Source organism: Cucumis sativus, chromosome 5 (genome assembly GCF_000004075.3).
Source record: "Cucumis sativus cultivar 9930 chromosome 5, Cucumber_9930_V3, whole genome shotgun sequence".
In the NCBI taxonomy this organism is placed as follows: Eukaryota; Viridiplantae; Streptophyta; class Magnoliopsida; order Cucurbitales; family Cucurbitaceae; genus Cucumis; species Cucumis sativus.
Window position 1 is genome coordinate 2,539,167 of NC_026659.2, and position 19,500 is coordinate 2,558,666.

General features: G+C 30.9%; 3 protein-coding genes and 1 long non-coding RNA gene across 5 annotated transcripts; 2 read left to right on the forward strand and 2 right to left on the reverse strand.

Moving 5' to 3' along the window:
- The first annotated feature begins 1,641 nt into the window (after positions 1-1,641).
- Positions 1,642-6,703, forward strand: LOC101221404 (NAC domain-containing protein 7). Its single transcript, XM_004147566.3, has 4 exons — positions 1,642-2,009; positions 4,421-4,608; positions 4,683-4,957; positions 5,714-6,703. Exons 2-4 carry the CDS (start codon positions 4,449-4,451, stop codon positions 6,266-6,268), a joined length of 990 nt encoding a protein of 329 aa, XP_004147614.1. The 5' UTR covers positions 1,642-2,009; positions 4,421-4,448; the 3' UTR covers positions 6,269-6,703.
- On the reverse strand, positions 5,512-8,681 carry LOC116404156. Its single transcript, XR_004217096.1, has 2 exons — positions 8,405-8,681; positions 5,512-6,226 (listed from the first exon to the last, which is right to left on the reverse strand). It is a non-coding gene; the product is annotated as an uncharacterized LOC116404156 (long non-coding RNA).
- A 4,474-nt stretch (positions 8,682-13,155) lies between these two features.
- On the reverse strand, positions 13,156-17,506 carry LOC101214507 (thylakoid lumenal protein TL20.3, chloroplastic). 2 transcript variants are annotated; one of them, XM_004147537.3, is made up of 7 exons: positions 17,206-17,506; positions 16,896-17,097; positions 16,784-16,813; positions 16,414-16,520; positions 13,889-13,923; positions 13,593-13,721; positions 13,156-13,494 (listed from the first exon to the last, which is right to left on the reverse strand). In XM_004147537.3, exons 1-7 carry the CDS (start codon positions 17,345-17,347, stop codon positions 13,300-13,302), a joined length of 840 nt encoding a protein of 279 aa, XP_004147585.1. In that variant the 5' UTR covers positions 17,348-17,506; the 3' UTR covers positions 13,156-13,299. The 2 variants fall into 2 exon arrangements, with proteins under 2 accessions (XP_004147585.1, XP_031742192.1); XM_031886332.1 differs by having other exon boundaries at positions 16,896-17,101; positions 17,206-17,503.
- On the forward strand, positions 15,003-16,494 carry LOC116404108. The gene is made up of 2 exons (XM_031886333.1): positions 15,003-15,220; positions 15,524-16,494. The coding sequence occupies exon 2, from the start codon at positions 15,545-15,547 to the stop codon at positions 16,271-16,273; it is 729 nt and encodes a 242-aa protein (XP_031742193.1). The 5' UTR covers positions 15,003-15,220; positions 15,524-15,544; the 3' UTR covers positions 16,274-16,494.
- Positions 17,507-19,500: the final 1,994 nt, after the last annotated feature.

Here is a 19,500-nt window from a genome sequence, read left to right on the forward strand (position 1 = left end):
AAATAAATAAAATGCGGACCAACCAACCAACCAGAGGCCGCGTGCAATAGTGACTTTACTTGAAATAAATAAATAAGTTTGTGTAGTTTAATTTCCTCAAACCTCAAGATAAAGTTTATAATTCTCTTTTAATTTCTTTCCTAAGTTTTGTTTGATATATTAAAATATTTGCACTTTTTTTGGGGTCTAAAATAGTGTGTGTATATAAAAAAGGCATTTATATTTGCACTTTATCTTAATATTCTATTGGGTGTCTCTCTATGTAATTGTACGTGTTGGTGGGGGTACATTACATTTTGGCCCTTTTTTTAGGACAGAAATGGTACGTGCGAAGAACCCCACAAAGCCACATCGATATTAAATGATTTTCATATATATATATAGAAATACAGATATTTTTTTTTTGCTTACTTTTTAAGATATTTTTATCGGACTTATTGTATTTGGATGTTCAATAGCTTTATTTATTTTATTTATTTTGTCATCATATTTTTTGTTTTAATAAGAAGATAAAATGATATGTTTTTTAATGGGTCGGTAAATGCTGGATAATGTGTGGTTTATTTTAAATATGAATGATAAAAGTTGCTTGCCTTCTTTTGCAAAATTTTTTTAGCTCGGATTCAACTTTAATTTGACCTATTTTACGAGAATTCAGATACATTTTATAATTATTAATTGTATTATGAAAGAGATAAGTTTTTTTAAATATTTAAATAAATGTTTCTGAATGAAAAAAAATTACCTTGAAAGTTGTGGAATTCAATTCCTTGAAATGTTTATAGATTATCATTATATATTATGATCTAATTTTTATCAACCCTCCACAAATTATCATTGCCCAAGGTCATTGAAAATTTGTGTTGTTCTATCTCCAAGGGAAATCTCTTCGATATCCATGTAATAAATGTCAAAACAATTTAGTATAGCTATTAGTATACATAATATGACATATTGTGTATAACTCAATTAGTTAAAAAAAAGAATCAAATGTTTATAATGTATCAGTCCAATAAGACAAAACATATCTTTGCCCAAAGATATATATATTCTAAACATTACGAGACAAATTTTCATAGACAAAAAAAAAGAAAAGACAAATTAATAACATTTAAAAAGAATAAAAAAGGAAATTGGAGAGGAAATGATAACCCATCTAGAAGGAGCTAAATTCTTTACAAGTAGAAAGAGACAGATGGGAAAAAAGAAAAGAAAGAAAGAAAATTAGTTATATTATTGATTAGATATTAATAATGATCATAAGTTTAATAATGATATGAATTAAAATTGTATGTGTAATATTCACTTTTTGTCCTTTGGAGTCATTTGAGAGCCTTCCAACTAATCCCCACCATTGGATCTCTCCATCTCTTTCTTCTCCTTAAAAAAAAGAAAGAAACATTGCCTTTATAGTCTACATCAGTTGCTGGTGGGTATGTTGTAAGAGGTTGCTGCTTGTGCTGTGATGAGCCATTTTAGCGCCACCCTTTAATTTTATTTTTCTCTTTTTTATTGCTTCAAAGCTTTTGTAGCAATCAAGCTCCCACATTTAAAAAGATAAGACAGACATAAAGAGAAATAAAATAATAATAATAAAAAGACATGAGAAGAAAGAAGAAGAAGAAGAAGAATATAATAGATCATATAGATTGTTGGGCCATATGTTTTTTTGTTTCTTATTTAACCCTACCTCTTCCATTCCCTCCAAGTCCTTTACTTTCTTCACCTTTCTCTTTTCGTCTACTTCTTGGGATCTGATCTCTCGATCTCTCACCGAGAGATCGAAAAAGAGAAAACGGAGAAGAAGGAGAGAATGGAGAAGTGAAAGACACAATTCCCAAAACACAAAGACTCTGTCTTTTTACTTTTTGTCAAGCTTCTTTGTCTCTCGATTCCATAAAGTTTTTGCCAAAAACAAGTGTTTTGGCTCTAAAAGCTATTAGATCTCTATGAACAAAGCTCTATAGAGCTTTGGATTGGCCTTTTTCAACTCTCAAAGCTTCCCCCAGGTTCACCTTTTGTCATTTTAATTCTCTAATTATATCATTCTTCTTCTTCTTGTCTTCATCTTCTTCACAACCTTCTTCATATTATTGTATGATTTGTTATATGCTTTTGTTTTGTTTCTATTTAGTTTATGGAATGTATAATATATGATCATTATTAGATGAATTAGTTATGAATATATGGTAGTAATTTCTTTGTCAAAATGTTACCTTTTTTATTAACCGCATAATTAAATAGCTTCATTGTTTGTTTCTTCTAATTAGATCTTGTACAAGGGAAGGATGGCGTTGGTTTAGATTTGGTTAATATTGATTTTTGTCTTAAAACTTATAGTGTTTTTTTTTATAAAAAAAAATAATTGCTCATAATTATTGTTTTTAAGTTGCTAATTTAACCTAACCAAGGCGAAAACGTTAAGTTATTTCTTCCAATATTTGAGTCTGAATTTTATTTTTAATTTGGGTTGCTACTTGATTGTTGCTTCTAACTTTTGGTAGGGTTTGGTTAACTTTTTTTTTGGACAATAGGGTTTGGTTTACTATTTAAAGCTATGATTACTTCTTAAAAACCTTGATTATCATAAGAGAATTGAATGTCAAGCTTTGATATATAGTGTTTTCATTAGGAAACTAATGCGTAGTATTGAAAGAAATTACAAGTGTTTCTTCCATCATAAATATACAATGCACTATGAACTTGTATCTTAGGTTAGAAAAAGATTGTCAGGATTATTCTTTGATAATCTACTTTAATTTTTATACATGATCAGAATTAATCAGAGCTAGTCTATGAAATTTATGTTAAATGTAATCTCAATTAGTAAACCTACTATTATCTTGGTTTTTAATTATTTAATAAAAAGAAATATACTATTTTACTTACCAATGGTGAAAATTTGAACCTTTTTACAACAATAATATGAGGGGTTTGAATTTGAATATCCGTTCACAATACGAGGGTACGTAGAATGCCTTTAAACATAAGTGGTGATGGAAATTCAAACTCTTGATTGGTTTATTTTTTCAAACATATGAACTTGGAGAATCAAACATTTGAATATGAATGTTCTTTGTTCTTTTTTAGTACAAATTTTATGTTATTTAAGTTGGGCTTATTTTAGGATTGTTGACCAATATAAATACTCACACAATTATTTTTGACATTATTTATGAATTCACGATATCATAATTTTAGTACTATATTGATTCATTTAGTTTTACATAACTAATTAAAAAAGAACCTTCATTTTGGTTGGGTTCTTTGACTCTAATCTTCATTTTATCGCTTTCACACATGTATGTGACTTTTGAGTTTTGAAGCGAATGAATCTCTTGTGGAAATGAGAAATGATAAAAGGGTTACAAATCTGTCAATCTAACTGAATATCATGATGCACCTATTTGATTCCTTAATCATGCAAAAAATAAATAAAATAAAATAAGAAACAACCTTAGACCACCATTCAAATGTGCATTCAGTTTAGTTTTTATATTTAAAGTTAAATAATTTTCTTCATACTTTTGCATTCATGGTCACATGGAGTATACAAGAGGATACACACAAAAGTAAACGTAACAAAATAGCTAGAATTTGTGTATCTTAATTATTATTTCTTTCAGGGATTACTTAGAATCTCTGTTCTTTTGTCTTCGTAGAAAATACTGTCTTTACTATAGCTCCGAAGTTGTAGGTGCACTCTTTCTAAAATAAATATTATTTTTTATGTATTTAAAAGAATGTTAATACATAAATATTTTCAATTTTTTTCCTATAATGTTATAAACTTTAGAAACAGTGTGTCATTTTTAAACTTGTATTTTTGTGTGTAAATCTCTGACTGAAAAAGGTTTAATTACGGAAATCTTTTACTTTCAATTGGTTGTCTAATAGATTTTTTAAAATTAACTTGATTATTAGATTTATAAATTAAAATTATGTTTATGTTCTAGTACACCTGCTCTCTCAAAAAATTTAAAAATTTCATATTATTCAAACTTTGTGCCTACTGCTCTACTAGGTATGTAATTTTTTTAAGAAAGTATCAAATTAATCAATAATATTATTGACTCAAAATTGGAAAATATACACGACCTCTTGGTTTTCTAAAGATATTTTGGAGCACCTAATGATCAATCAATCCTATCCCATCTTTCTAAAAAAATATGAAAATTGTGAGATAATAGACTTAATTTTCAAAAAAATTAAAATTAAACTACTATACTGAATCAGACCTTAAACGGTTGTCAAATGAGATCTAACAAAATCTATTATATATTTGATAAAAGTTTACAGACCAAACAAACGTGGAAGACTTAAAAGTTGAGAGGGTGTTAATTTGTAGATAGTAAGTTATTTAATTAGGGATGTTTATAATGTGAGTTTCTAATTTGGATTGTTATGATAAACCATGCAGGATTGTTGTGTAAAATTGGATCGTGGATATGAACTGTATTCCACATGTTCCCCCAGGGTTTAGGTTTCACCCAACGGATGAAGAACTTGTTGATTATTATCTCAGGAAAAAGGTCGCTTCCAAGAGAATTGATTTAGATATCATCAAAGATGTTGACCTTTACAGAATCGAGCCATGGGATCTTCAAGGTACAAATATATAGATGATGGTTATTATTATTATTATAATTATGAAACTAAGGTTTGCTTAATTATTTATGTAGAGCTATGTAAACTTGCTGGAAGTGAAGATCAGAATGAATGGTATTTTTTTAGCCACAAAGACAAGAAGTATCCGACGGGAACTCGAACAAATCGAGCTACCAAAGCTGGGTTTTGGAAAGCAACTGGTAGAGACAAAGCTATATATGCTCGTCATTCTTTAGTTGGCATGAGAAAAACACTTGTTTTTTATAAAGGAAGAGCTCCCAATGGCCAAAAATCTGATTGGATTATGCATGAATACCGACTCGAAACTAATGAAAATGCTACTCCTCAGGTAAACTCCATTAAACTCACTCATACGAGAGGTTTGTTGGCCAAATATCAGATACCCAATTATATTAGACACATTTAGGTTGAATGTCATGACCGTCATGTATCTAACACACTATATAACGTTTGTTGGACATAGATCGGATATATACTTGTTAAGTCATATAGTAGTGTGTCAATCAAACACTTTGATTTGTTATGGAACAGATAATGTTCATATTTGTTTACATAAAATAGAACTTTTTACAATATACAAGAAGTAAGAAGAAATAATAGGACCATCATAATATATTGCTTTTCTTACACCCGCATCATGCCACAAATTCACTGTAGAAATGTTTAAACAATAACTACACAATTTTTTTCACCCACATTTATAATTGCGTATGAAATAAGTATATATACATAAAGAAATAAAGTTTGAGAGTAAAAACTCATCAAGTTCATTTGTTCTTTTAGCTAAGTATATTTACTACTTTTCTTGTATAGATAATACTTACCAGGTTCACGTGTTCTTAATCTAAAAAAAAATGTTCTCACCAGTATTGGACTCTTATCTGTATAATTTCTTTCATTTTCATAAACATATAATCGAGGATGGAAGATTGGAAAAGAAAGAGGAGAAATTATAAACATACCCTAGTATGTGTAATACACAATCTAAATGGAAACATCAGAAATCAAGCATTATTATTACTTAGGTAAGAAAAATGTTATTATTCTAACATGGCTTCAACAAAATTGTCGTTGTGTATACCAGGAAGAAGGATGGGTTGTTTGCAGGGTTTTCAAGAAGAGGATGCCGACTGTGAGAAAAGCCGGTGACTATGGCTCACCGTGCTGGTACGACGACCAAGTCTCCTTCATGCCAGAGCTTGATTCTCCAACCACCCAAATCTTTCACCATCCAGCTTATCCTTGCAAGCAAGAGCTTGAGTTGCACTTCCATGCCCCACCACACGACCAGGTTTTCCTCCAACTCCCTCACCTCGAAAGTCCAAAAATCCCCACATCTTCAGCCACCAACTCTCTGCTCCCTTACGCCTATGACCGAGACACTGGAGTCACTCCGCTTTACGGCGTCGAGCACACCGTGGATCACGTGACCGACTGGAGAGTAATGGAAAAATTTGTTGCTTCTCAACTCAGCAATGATCAAGATTTGAAGCAATCCAACTATTCTCATGGAGCTATTTTTCAAGTGCCGCCCAACTCAGGTGGTGCTGCCACCGTGTCGGAGTGTGATCGTAAAGATATGGCGCCGGAGTTTGCACTGGCATCCCCATCAAGTTGCCAAGTGGATATGTGGAAGTGATCAGAAAGGAAAAGTTCAAAAACGAAAAAAGAATTATTTTCTACATGGTGTGTTTCAATAAAAAAAAAAAAAAAAAAGATTTAGAAGATATACAAAATACTAATTATAGGAAGTACAGTTGAAAGGAGAAGCCAAAATATTAATGATCTTATGAGGTTGCTGTACATAATAAAGAAGCAAAATGGATGGTATGCCTTTTAATTAACTACTGCTGAACTTTTTAATATATAATCAAAATATATATATATATTGATTAATATATTAAATACACACATACACACACATATATAGGGATAATTTTTAGAGTAGAATATATATATTATTAATTACTTATTATATTGAATAAATTTGAGGAAGTTTGTTGTCTATGATATTGATCCCGAGGGTTTATTGGAAATCAACTCGGTGACAGTGAATATATATGGTTTGAATGTATTTTTAGGTTATATTATATATTCAAATATTTACATGCAAAAAACCAACTCGGTCTTTTCCCATGTAATTGTTATATATTGAAACTTTATTTTTCTCTCTTCTTTTCTTTCTCTATCTCTTTAATTCACATTCTCTAGCTATTCGACAATTTCTTTAATTTAGAATATTGTTTAATTTAATTGCTTTTAATGAAAACAAAAATGAAGTATGATATTTGAAATGTAGGAATTCTGATGAATCATTTTGTGTAGAGAGCTTCGTTTTCATTTTTTTTTTATTGTATTGATAAAAAAATATTTGCTAATTTCTTTCTTTTTTTTCCCCCCCAAAAAATCTTACTTATTAAGAGAGATTTATTTGAGAACATACCAGGAAGAGACCATGGAAGAAGTTACATGAAAATATGTCAATTTAAGACGATATGTAGCAACATCATAAGAGTGAAAAATATTAGATTTAGTTGCCAAATAGCAACCACAAGTAGTGCGTCTTCTCAAATACGGTTAAAGATCCTAAATTGTTCGTTAAAAGTTCTTCTATTACGCACTAGTCAGGGATTCCAAAAAACAGTTTATTTGTGCATAATGTTGTACTCGTTTTCTAAATTAGGTTTCTAACCTGCTAATGTATTATGCCCATACAAATTTCTCAGTTAAGCATTTTTTTTAGTGAGATCAGTAGTATCTCGGTTAGATTACTATTTAAGAAGTCTACCTTAAAAAAATCAGTTCTACACACACTCTTATTTACATTATTTATTACCTTAGATATCAACATGTGTCAATATATGAGACTATATAATAATCAGACTACTACTTAAAATAAAAAACCAACTGAATATATATACTTTTAATGTAAGTATGTGGACATTTTAGGCTTTAAAAAGCCATATATAGGTATTATATGCTTTAGATCTCGCATTGAAAAGATAAAGAGAGCTTATATATATTAGAGAGAGAGGGGACAGAGTTAACTAGCCAATTTCATCATTGTCAAAGAGCTCGTGATTTATGCTTGTTAGTTTTTTAAACAATTAAATTTAGTTACTAAACTAAATTAATATTATATGGTCAATCTATGAATTTGGTAGATAAATAGTTTCTTTTTCTCAAAGAGATTGAATTGCAACCGATAAATAGTTAATGATTAATATTACTTAACTATAACAACACTTAAATTATCTTCTGCGCTTTTCTTGTAATTAACATTATGCTACACTGTTTCAAAAGTAGATATTATGCCATTGTCGAACTCATTAAAAAGGGAAAAATAAAAAAAGAACAAAAAAGGCTATATCCTACACTACGTATTTGGCTTGAGAATTAATATAATACAATGATCAAAGACTAATAATAAGAAGCTGACAATATATATAGTAATAGTGTTGATAATGTAAGGCCGACTTAAAAATGTTCAAATATAAAGTTATTATTACCAAACAAAATTCAGCATTAACTAATGCATTTTTTTAATAAATTAGTTTGATGCATCTCTTTTTTAATTATAAAGGGATGGGTAAGAAAAGGTGATTCTTTTCTTTCTTATAAACTTATAGTAGTACATATTATTTTATACAATAAATACCCAACACTGTTGCTCTTTCCCTTTGCTACTTTTGGAAAAATATATAGATAGAACAAAGTAGAGGCGCCCAATAAACAATCCTAGCTATAGCTCTTAGAGTTTTGCTTTGGAACATACCTGCGTAAACAAATCGGTGCGACGGTGGTCATGCATGGGAGGTTGGAGAAACCACAATGTGGCAGAGGAGATGGTGGAGCCGTGCGGTGCCCGGTCGACGAGGAGATCAGAGTGGCAATGGGAATAATCAATAAAATGAATGGTGGTTGGGGTTTGGTTGTGAAAGGGGAAAAATAAGAGGGAGTAAATTTTGATGATAACAATATGTTTGTTAAGTAGTAGTAATATTGAGAATGTTGGGTATCCAAATATATGTTGATTACTTGAGTTGAAGGTGAAGCATGAAAAGCTTTATAAGTCCCTTTTAAGCAATGAGATCAATCTTGCTCCACCAGACACAATAATTGGGCGTGCTCTCCATGGACTTCCAAATGCATCGTTCTCTCACTTTCACACTAAGAGATAAAAAGAGAAGGACAAAACTATACTTCAATTTCGTACCAAAGTTTCATTAAGTGTGTGTGTATATATATATATATAGTCTTATCTTCTTATGGTCCACAAAACCAAAGTTCCTGATGAAATTGACACTTTTTTTTTTTAACTTATAGTAAATTTGATTTTTGTAAGTACATATTATTCTCTTTGTTTTACCTATTCTATCCTTGAAAATTAGTGTAAGATTTAAAAATAAAACGGGAACGTAACTATATTAAAGAGGAAATATATTCTAATCTAAGATATATTTCAAAACATAAAGTTTATAGATTATAATATATTCTATTTTCTATATGATTTGTTGAAAGAGGAAACTATTTTTTAATCAACCAAATTACTTCTAAGTTATATTCATAATTATTTTATTTTATTTTATTTTATCATGGAGTTGAAAGATTTCAATTCAAACTTCTTGATAAAGGAGGTGTGATTTATGTGTATAAATTGAGTTATATACTTATTTTTTTCTCAATAATTTAATTTGACTGTATATATTGTAATTGTTTACAGGTGTGGAATGTGATCATTTTTGGGGCAAATGAAATTTGTCATTGTTTTAATTTGTGGGAAACCTAGGATGGATTGATCAAGTGTGTGTGAGAATTATAATTTGAGAATTATTAATTTGTGTAGAGAGTTGATAATGTAATTAGGGTTTTTTTTTTTTTTTTTTTTTGTAATTAAGAATGTAATGGTTTTGGTTTGAAGAATAAGATAACATAATTGACCATGTGTGGTTGCAATTATTTATGCACCTTTCTCACACTTTATTCCTATGTCCACAGTTCAAGTAGTCCAAATCCTTCCAAAGTTTCTCATCTTAATTAATAATATTAGATTTTTTGAAAAAAAATTATACATCAAACAATTTTGGAAAAATTTACTCCAAACCATTTTGTTGATTAAGTAAACACCTTTCCATTTTTTAAAAAAGAGAGAGGTACTAAAGATTAAGTGATCAGTAATTAAATGCATCTAGATATTTCAACTAGGTTTGACACATTTTTGATGTCCTGATCATATCTTGAATCCAAAAGTGATACATTTACTAAAACTTATATAAGACAAACTAGGACGAAAACTAAAAAAACGAGAAACTAGGAAAAATCCTTCCCGTCAAGAAAATTTTAATTTTTAAGTAAAAACAAAAATATTTCTAAAGATTACTTGAAGGTTTCGAAAATTATTTTTTAAAAAGAAATTGGGCTAAAATTTTCCATGTCTTGAGAAGTAAAATGTAGTATAAAAAAACAAAAAGTAGTTATATATAAAAAAAAAAATCTTTTTAAAAGTGAAACAGAAAAAAAAACATTTCTACCTCTAATTTTGACTTAAATTTAGACAGAAATTAAGTTTAATAACTTTAATTTGGCTTGTGTGTGAATTAAACAGACAATACTAATTGTTTTTGCAAACCCTATAATTAGTTGTAATAATTTTGTGTTTATCTATAGTGTTAACCAACAACAGACAAAAACACTTTCCAAGAGAGCTAGAAAAAAAATATGTTAGAATTATCAAATTTTTTATTTTCAAACAATTAAGATTTGAAGCTCAAATTCAATATATATTTTGAGAAATTACATTTTCTGAACTTAAAATTTTATTATTTTCTTTAACATTTCTAATTTTGTGTTCTAAAATTAATTAATTAATTACTTTTTATGGAATTTTTATGAAACGACTCTTTGGGAAGCAAAGACAAAGTAATTGATTAAAAACTTTACAAAGGATAGAAAAGAACAAAAATGGCCCAGTAATTATACTAAATATGTACGGAATGTTTAACTATAAATACTCTACAAAAAATAAAATAAAAAACTCAAATCATGATTCAAATACTTGTACGTATGATCTACCAAAACGTACAAGAGGACTAAACTTTATTCATTTTTTATCCTTTTTTCTTCCTTGTACCAAAATAATGTCCTTGGTACACTCATCATTTTTGTTAAATGATTGTGTGGATCCATTTCATTATTCTCTGTAATAATATAACATTGTGTTTCATTTAGATATTTAATTAGCTCTCATAGTTTTGTTTTATGTTCGATCTATAAAAACTATATCATTTAAATGAAACTATTGTCTACTTTTGTAGTTATGTTTCCTCTTCTAACGCTGCCTAGTTTGGACTTTAGTCATAGTCATAACAGTTCTTCCTCTCAAAACATAAGAACTTCCTAACCTCCCTTTCAATAGTCATTTATTTGTTCACCTTTGTAACTTCAGTAAAAATTATCTTTTCTTATCCAAGCTAGGATTTTCTTCTTTGGGACACATGACCACTTTTTTAGTAGAGTGCATGTCCATGGTGATGGAATATTATTGCTATGGTCATGCAGTCAAAGGCTTACCCACCTTTGTTGTTCTGTTACTCGGGGATTACATACATACATGGCCAAGTGTAGAGAGATGGAATGATATTCTGAAATCAATTGGTAAGGATCACCACAAATAATCCTTCATATATCTCCACATTCAACATAAGTGTTACCATGATCACTTTGTTTTTAACTTCACCTAGAAATATAACTAATGTATATTCATGGACGAGACTGTTCATTTCATAAGCCAATATATAGGAGACTTTTTTTTTTTTTTTTTGTCATGTTTCTAACTATTCCCTATCACATTTCGAGTTAATTAAAAATAAGAGAAACTACAAAGATATTTCTTTTTAATATAATACGATTGCGGTTGATGGATCAATGAATAGATCAAGATATTTCAACTAGATCGACACATCTTTAACCACTTTTTGTAAAAACAAGATGTAAACTATATAGTAATTTGATATAAATTTTTGGAGGTGTGTTAAAGCATGAGATGGTGCTGGTGTAGATATATCCCAGAGAGTAATGTAATGTTCTCTCTTTCTTTTTACTTCAAATCGCTTTTTGTCCAAGCTAGGTGGTAAATATGATCAACAGTGAAAGATATTATTAAATTAAGTAAAAAGAAGTAATGATTGTAGATTGGGCATGGGCATGACAAAGATGGAGAGACCAATTAACGACAACGCATTCCTCCATTCTTGCAAATGTTTGCTTTCCTTAGGGAACCACATTTAGACACAACTGTCTTTTCTTTCTTTTTCCTCTCATTTGAATAAGACAGTGTTAGACATGTTTTGGTTTGGTTTCTCTTTTCTGTACAAAGGGACTAAAACAAAAATTAACACACAGTAATCAAGTATAAAGCTTGTATCAATATCCCATGCATGATAATGTGCATATGAATAATATATTTTAGGTTGATCAATTGGTTGAATAATCTATTATTTTAAAATTCATATGAGATTTGCACGAGGGCAGCAACTTCAAAACCTAAATTTTTTAGGTTTCGAAAAAGTGCATGTTATATAAACTTTCTTTCTTTTATTTGTGGTTGTTGATTAAATCAATTATTTTATCTTTATTTGCTAATGTCGTAACATATATACTATATGTTTCAATATATATATTTAATTTTTTATATTTATGTAAATGTGACTTTTTAGGAGACTCAAATCTGTATGTGTAGTTTAAATTAAGTGAAAGGAAGTATGAAAAGAGAGAATTAATTCTTTTGGTGAGGATTGTATTGCTACCCTTTAGTTTACCGATGAACTCTAAAGTTTAATATTATATCAATAAACATAAATTATTTTCACTTTTCTTTTAGTCATTTAACTTGCATTTTAATTAGGTCTAAAATCACTCATTAACCTAAGTAATCTTTATTCTCTAACTCATAAGGACACGTGGTTTAATATTGTTGAAGGCATATATGTTGTTTAGACCACCAGTTTGAACTTCTTTTGGTTGGAGGAATAATGTTTGGGTTGGTTTATAAGAGACAAACTCGCACCAATGTAATGCTAAAGCCGAGATTATGTCAAATACGTTCCATATTATTTTTTACCTTTTATTTACCTATTTTTCATAAGTAAAAAAAAGTTAAGCATGTAATTTTGTGACCTCAATTATTGTCCTAAATCAAGCAAAATGATCCCCCACACATGTTCTCAAATAAAGTTTAGGGGAGGATCAAATTGGCACCTTTGACAAAAGTATTTTTTTTTTCCAACTATATGTCACACATCACTTTCCTTTAGTTTATTAATGATGGGAATAGCCTATGTTATGAATAATTTTTAAAACTTTCCAAAGTTGAGTGCACCCAATTATAAAAACATGTTATTTCAAACTTTTTGTATGCATATATGTAAAGAATGGGGAAACCATGTATTAGGTACAGGCTAATTACTCCCCTTTGAAATCTATGTATAGCTCTCACTTTCACAAGTTGGGTTAGAATCAGAAACTAAATTTTTTTTAAAAAATATACATAAATAACAGTAATTGCTTCTTCTTCTTCTTCTTCTTTTGCATGTAAAGAGTATATTATATAATATATATACAAACCAATCAACACTTTTTTCTGGAAAGTTCCTTCAAAGTGTATTTATCTACCTATTTAGTGGCCTCACAAAGGCCAGTGTCTTGGTCGCAGAAACCATCGCGGTCAAGCAACTGCTGCGGCGGCGCGCTCAGCAGTGGAGACGACGGCGTCCCATACGCATTTCTCCGGCTGTTCCCGCACCCTAAGCTCGCCCTCGTGCTCACTCCCGTCACTGGGTTCGTTCCACTCGCATACTTGCAAAGGGCCTGAAAATTATATTAATCACAATCAATTAATCAAAATACCCTTTTCCAATTTTTTATTTAGCTCCAGGGTAAATATAAATTGAAGTTTAAACACCAACTTGCTTCTGAGGAAGGTCAATGACGGCATCGCTGAAGTCGGCACCTACGATAATGGCACCGCCTAAATCGCTTCGTGTTAGCACCGATCTAACTAGTACTGCATTTGTAAAATTTGCTTCATTTAATACCTGAATAATAATCCCAAACTAAAGTTATCCTTTTTACCAATCCTTAAACAAAAACAAAAACAAAAAAACAAAATTGTATTAGGTGAATCTAAAATTGATCATATTTGTATTTTTTTTTTTGGTATTGTGTACTTCAAAAATATACATTCCTTAATTCAATAACTTACCATACGATCCATCAATGTGTCACTCAAATCTGCACCTGCAATAATAGTAAAAGTTGAGATGATATTTGATGAGTACAATCTGATATACTTTTCTCTGTCTTTCACTTTCTAACACACATATAGATGTAAACCAACATGTTGATATTTCTATTCAATAAAATAGGCCGATAATATGTAAGAAATCAATAGATATTATTAAAAAATTTATATAGAAAATCACAACATAAATAAACCTTTTATAGTACTTTTAAACAAGTTTAACTAATTCTTTGTTTATATCACATTTCTTTAATGATATTTTAATACTTATTTTTTAGGTTTTTATGATTGTTTCAATCATTTATGTTAATTTATAAACATATGAGAATGTAGAAACATCCCTACAATTTTTTAAAAGTTAACACAAGGGTGTTTAAATAACCTCAACAATCCAAATAATAAGAATTTAGTTAGGTTGAATTCTTTGTATATTTTTCTAAGTTGGTTTGGATTCGACTGGGTTGCTCCAACCAACTCAAAATTTTAATAGATATATTAGATTTTGAGATTTATTAAATGTTAGTTATTAAGATCTGTTTGGACAAATTTAAATAATTTAAGTTAATAAAAAAATATACTTACAATAAAATATAAAAAATAAAAAAATAAATAACTAATCAACAATCCAATCCACTGGCAGAAAATGATCTTATTTAACAGCTATACGTTGCTAACATTAGAAAATAAAATGATGAAGAATCACAAGCTAGGTTGGTCAAGTTGCCAAAGGAGATAAAGTGGTGATAAACCTTGTAAATAAAATGGGTCCTATGAAAAGTCCATCAACTCCCATTCTCTAAAAAAGGGATTGAATCCTCCATCGATAATAAAGTGCATAGGTTATTAGAAGCAACTCGAGTACATAGATACATAGATACATGTAGTGTATATACCATATCATTACTTTTATTTCCTCTAAAGTGATTCGAGTTGTGTTAAAAATCTTATTTGAATTGGTAACTCGACCAATAAAAAAAATTCAGGTTGGTCCAAAAATGTTGACCCGACCAGCAACTTGCGTATACACTGTATCATATCGAGTGTGTAAAGTCCCGGGTGTTTAATACTATTATTGTTCTAGAAAATGTTATTTTACATTTTACTTTTTCAGCTTAAGCGACGTCGTATCCGGTGTGTAAAGTCCGTCCATCCTCGCGGGAAATTTTAATTTCAACAAAGCTCTAAAGAACGGAAGAAGGAAAGTGAAGAACGGTCCAGCAAACCCTAGAACTTTTGGAGATCACATTGATACTGACGAAAAGATAAAACTTCACCTTTTTTAAGGATTCGAAGGTTAGATTTTATTTAGATTAATCTATTATTCTATTTCAAATATTCACTTTTCTGTAAATCGTGCCTCTAAGAACCATTAACTTGTTTATCTGTTTTTTGCGGTTCTGATTTGTCTGTTTTTTTTGTTCATTCTTCTTTTCTTCTGAATCTTCCTAATCCATTCTTGTGGTTTGTCAAGAAAACAGTGGTTCATTGGTTGGTTGCTTCAATTCAATGTTTGTATAACATTAAAGATCGTTTTGATTTAGTTATTTTGATGTTGTTTTCGTTAGAAGTGTTTAATTTCTTTTGTTATATGGTTAGGTTTTGATTTACCCACTCTCAATGGAGTCATCAACTCCGGAGGTTTCAATGGAGGACCAGCAACAAAAGATTTTTGCTCTTCTTCATTTTTTGATGGAGTGTAATCAGAATCATAGATTAACTTATAGGGTGTTGGAACCAGAGGACTACTCTTTTTCAATGATGAAGGATGCAGTACATGATTCTGCTATGGTAGTTGACCCACTTACTGTTTTAAGTCCTTCTGAAGATGAGAATGAGATTGTCAATGTTCCAAAGGAACATGTTGGGGATAACTTGCCTAAGTTTCATCCACCTCGTAAGGGTCTTTCGGCGATTAGAAGCTTTCCTCCTGGGTGTGGAAGAGGTGCTCCTCCGCTTACAATTCGAAATTCCTCAAAATATTTGCAGATGGATGGTTCAAGAGTTAAAAAACGAGTTTGGAATGCTGTATCATTAACCAAAGTTGCAAAGAAATCAAGTGCCGAGAGCTTCTCTGGAGCTTGTTCAATCGCTCGCAGGATTGGACCTGAAGACCATATCATTTTAGAGGATCCACTGAGGAAGACATCTAGGAATGGGGATGGAAGTATAGGGGAAGGGATTTCGAGAGGATTTGATAATGTGAAGTCCAAGCAAGGAAAACTTGCAAGTTGCCCTGAATCTATTGCAAAAAGAGTTGTGGTGCAGGGTTTGACAGCATCGTCAAATTGCCCGTGGAGGCAAGGCAAGAAGTTTAAATCAGTAAATCTTGAAGGCAAAGAGACTTGAGTCCGATGATTTGATCAAGTTTCTCCTTGATATTATGTATAAATCCATAGAATGAGTTTATGCCATACAAAGTTCTGCCAGCTCATGTGTAATGGTTTCATGGTCATTCATGATTCTATGATATTTAGTAATTAGTTTACCTGAGAAATTTGTCTTGTATGCAACAGCTTTTTCAAGATATGCGCCATTGAATGTACAGCCACTGAAATCTGATTCCCTCATATCAGCAGATGTGAAATTGGCTCTCCTGTATCAGTCATTAGGTTCAATTGGAATCGGTGAGCACCAAGTAAGATTGCGCCAGAAGTTATCATTTCAAAGCAAAGACTAGACTTCATTTACGTATTGACTGTTATAAATTGGGGAGGGGAGTTGGGGTTACTTTACGACTCCATTTTACTTATAGCTTTCCTTCGATCCTGATTTCAAATTGTGCTTAGTTTCAGAACAGGGATTTTATGAATCAAAGCAGCATTGCGCAAAGGAATGATGAAACAGGTGGGAAAATACCTGAAATTTTCATTAATATGCACTGCTTTCCTGTTCATAGAAGAAGTATATCGACTATCAGTATAACTAAGTGGCAACAAGGGACTGAATGGTAACTTCAAAGCCTAAACACCTGAGATCTGCAGAACCATATTGAGCGGCGGATCCAATTCCAAATTCACCACGGGTATCAGCCTCATACTTGTTGAGTTCAGCAACTGAAGGCATGCCTGAGCTAAAACCAATGACTGCAGCAGCAGCCAAAGCAGTTGAAACCAATTTTTGCCATCTCTTGGGCTCTGTAATCTTACCAATGTGCTTCCTCTCGGAACAATCTTCCTTTTCAAGGAAATTCAAGTTAGTGAAGGCATCAACAAGCATGGAAGGCAGAATTCGCCATCAGAACTAGAGAAACAAGGATGAAAAAGAGTAGCATGGTTCACCTTGAGTTTGATCCTTTTGTGGGTTTATCTGAGATACCATGGAAATTTGTTTCCTAGTTTGTAGAGAACATGGATGCCTTGATTTAGAAGAATTCAAGGGTAAACATTTTACCGATAGTGAAGAAATGGAAGAAAGTGCCATGAGAATTTGAAATTTGGGTATCTTTTCTGCTCCAGGGAAGAAAAATATTTTGCCGGAAAAGCTGAGAAGATGAGAAAGAGGGGAAAGAAAACGATTGGACAGCAAGCGATTTAGTGTTTGGAGTGATTTATCACCCGTTTCTTTCCGTAGGTTGACAACTTCTGGGTAAGGATTTGCATACGTGTTCGCTTGTTATTTGCTTTCCCTTTAGTAAAAATGGGCTGCTTTTACTTGTGAAGTCCTTCGACTTCATTCTCTTCGTTTGTGTTCTTCTTTCAGTCTATTGGGCCATATTAGAGTTAGTATAGGCCTGGCTTACAGGCCCAGTAGGCCGGACACCAATTTCCTTTGGATGCTGATCTGCATTCAACCAACATAGCGTTCATTCTTCAAGTTTCAACTTCCAAATTTTCAAACTCAATCCACTTTCTTTTTTAGGGGGTACTGGGGATAGGAACTTCCAACCTTGTGAGAAGGAGTACGTGCCAATTATTGTTAAACTTGTTTCACTTTGTCAAAATCTTGGTTAGTCAACAATGGTGTGTTGTTTTCAACTTGGGAGTTTATTTTCTTTGTTAGAATACTAAATCTCACATAGATGCGGAGATTCACATACAAACTCTTATAAGAAGTAAAAATGTCTTAATCAAGTAAAGTTTATATTGCATTATAAGCTCAGCTTTCTAGACTATATTACATTGTTAATACCTGTCATGTAACTCAATAGTTTGGGGATAGGTTTATGTTTTCACCTCATGGATCTCATTTCTTAATTTGACAAAAATGGTAATATTGTTTGTTTTTTGTAGTAAAAAGAAAAAGAAAAACTTGTAGAAATATAAAGGTAGATTCAAAACTGTAGAATTCCATCTTATGGTAACAATTTTGAAATATGATAAAAGAGAAAGCAGACATTTAACCCTTTGTTTGTTCCCATTACCTTTCCTTCCCAAAAAAAGACTACCCACCAAAACCCTAATTTTGAGATGGGACTACTACTTTCCGACCATCACTGAAAGCTTAATTAAAACTTGTAATAATGTCTTCTTCAACCTTGAGAAAGTGACCCAACACACACAAAAAGTGGGTAAAAGCTTCTTCCTTTCAGACCCAGCCACAACAATATCTTCTCAAATAATCAAAGCTCTTTTTTGCCTTTTTTTTTTTTTTTTTCTTTTACCTGTTGGTAAATGGTTATTGAGAATTTTACTATGCATTAAGTCACTGTCTCTTCTTTTGATAAGTAATAAAAAGTGCTTTAACCGAAAGCTGAATTGTGGAACTGCTGGAAGCATGCATGCTAGCATGTCGTAGTTGAAGTTGAAGATTTCATTTTGTTCTACCTTTCAAAAATCCCTATCTTTTTATTTATTTATTATTATTATCATTTTAATGTTTATAGAGATTGAATATATGTGGAGGGACAAGCATCAGAATTGTTACCTTTTTCATCAGCCAATGCCCCAGACACACAGACATTGTGGTTTCTGAAGCTCTTTTTTTCTTTTTTTCCGCCAAATACCTTTTTTTTTTTTTTTTTTTTTTTCTTTTTGTCAATTATTGCTTTTGGCTTTTACAAGTCACGCTTATCTGCCATAAAAAGATTGATGTCAAAGAGGATGAATGTTGAAGCCTTCATGAGTATTACATAATAATATCTTATCCGTATCTCTTTTGGATTCATTATTCTCGATTGGATCACAATAGATTTTATAGGTTTTGATATTATAATAGACACTATAAAACTCATCTCAATTAGTCATCTCAAAACTAATTGATAATGGTAGTTTATTTATTTTATAAAAAATGTAAATTTTTTAAAGAATTAGTTAGTATTGTGTTCTCTATTGGTTTTCTTTTATATTTTTTTTATTGGGTTTATTCCTCAATTTCCTTATCCATTTGTTTGCTTAAAAAGATCCTAACTTTCTTGTCTTGGAGAAAGGAAGCCTCTTATGTTGGAAGTACTTTGGGATGCATATTTTCTTTCACTCTTCTTGAAATTTAGTGGGTTTGAGTGGGTATCAGTGCTTCATCAGAAATCTCTCAGATGGCCCATTCTAAAAGCTATGCCCCCATTATTAGAAATCCAAAGGGATTTCTTCAATCTTAGATTGTTATGTATTTCCTTTTAACTGTCCATCTTTTTCAAA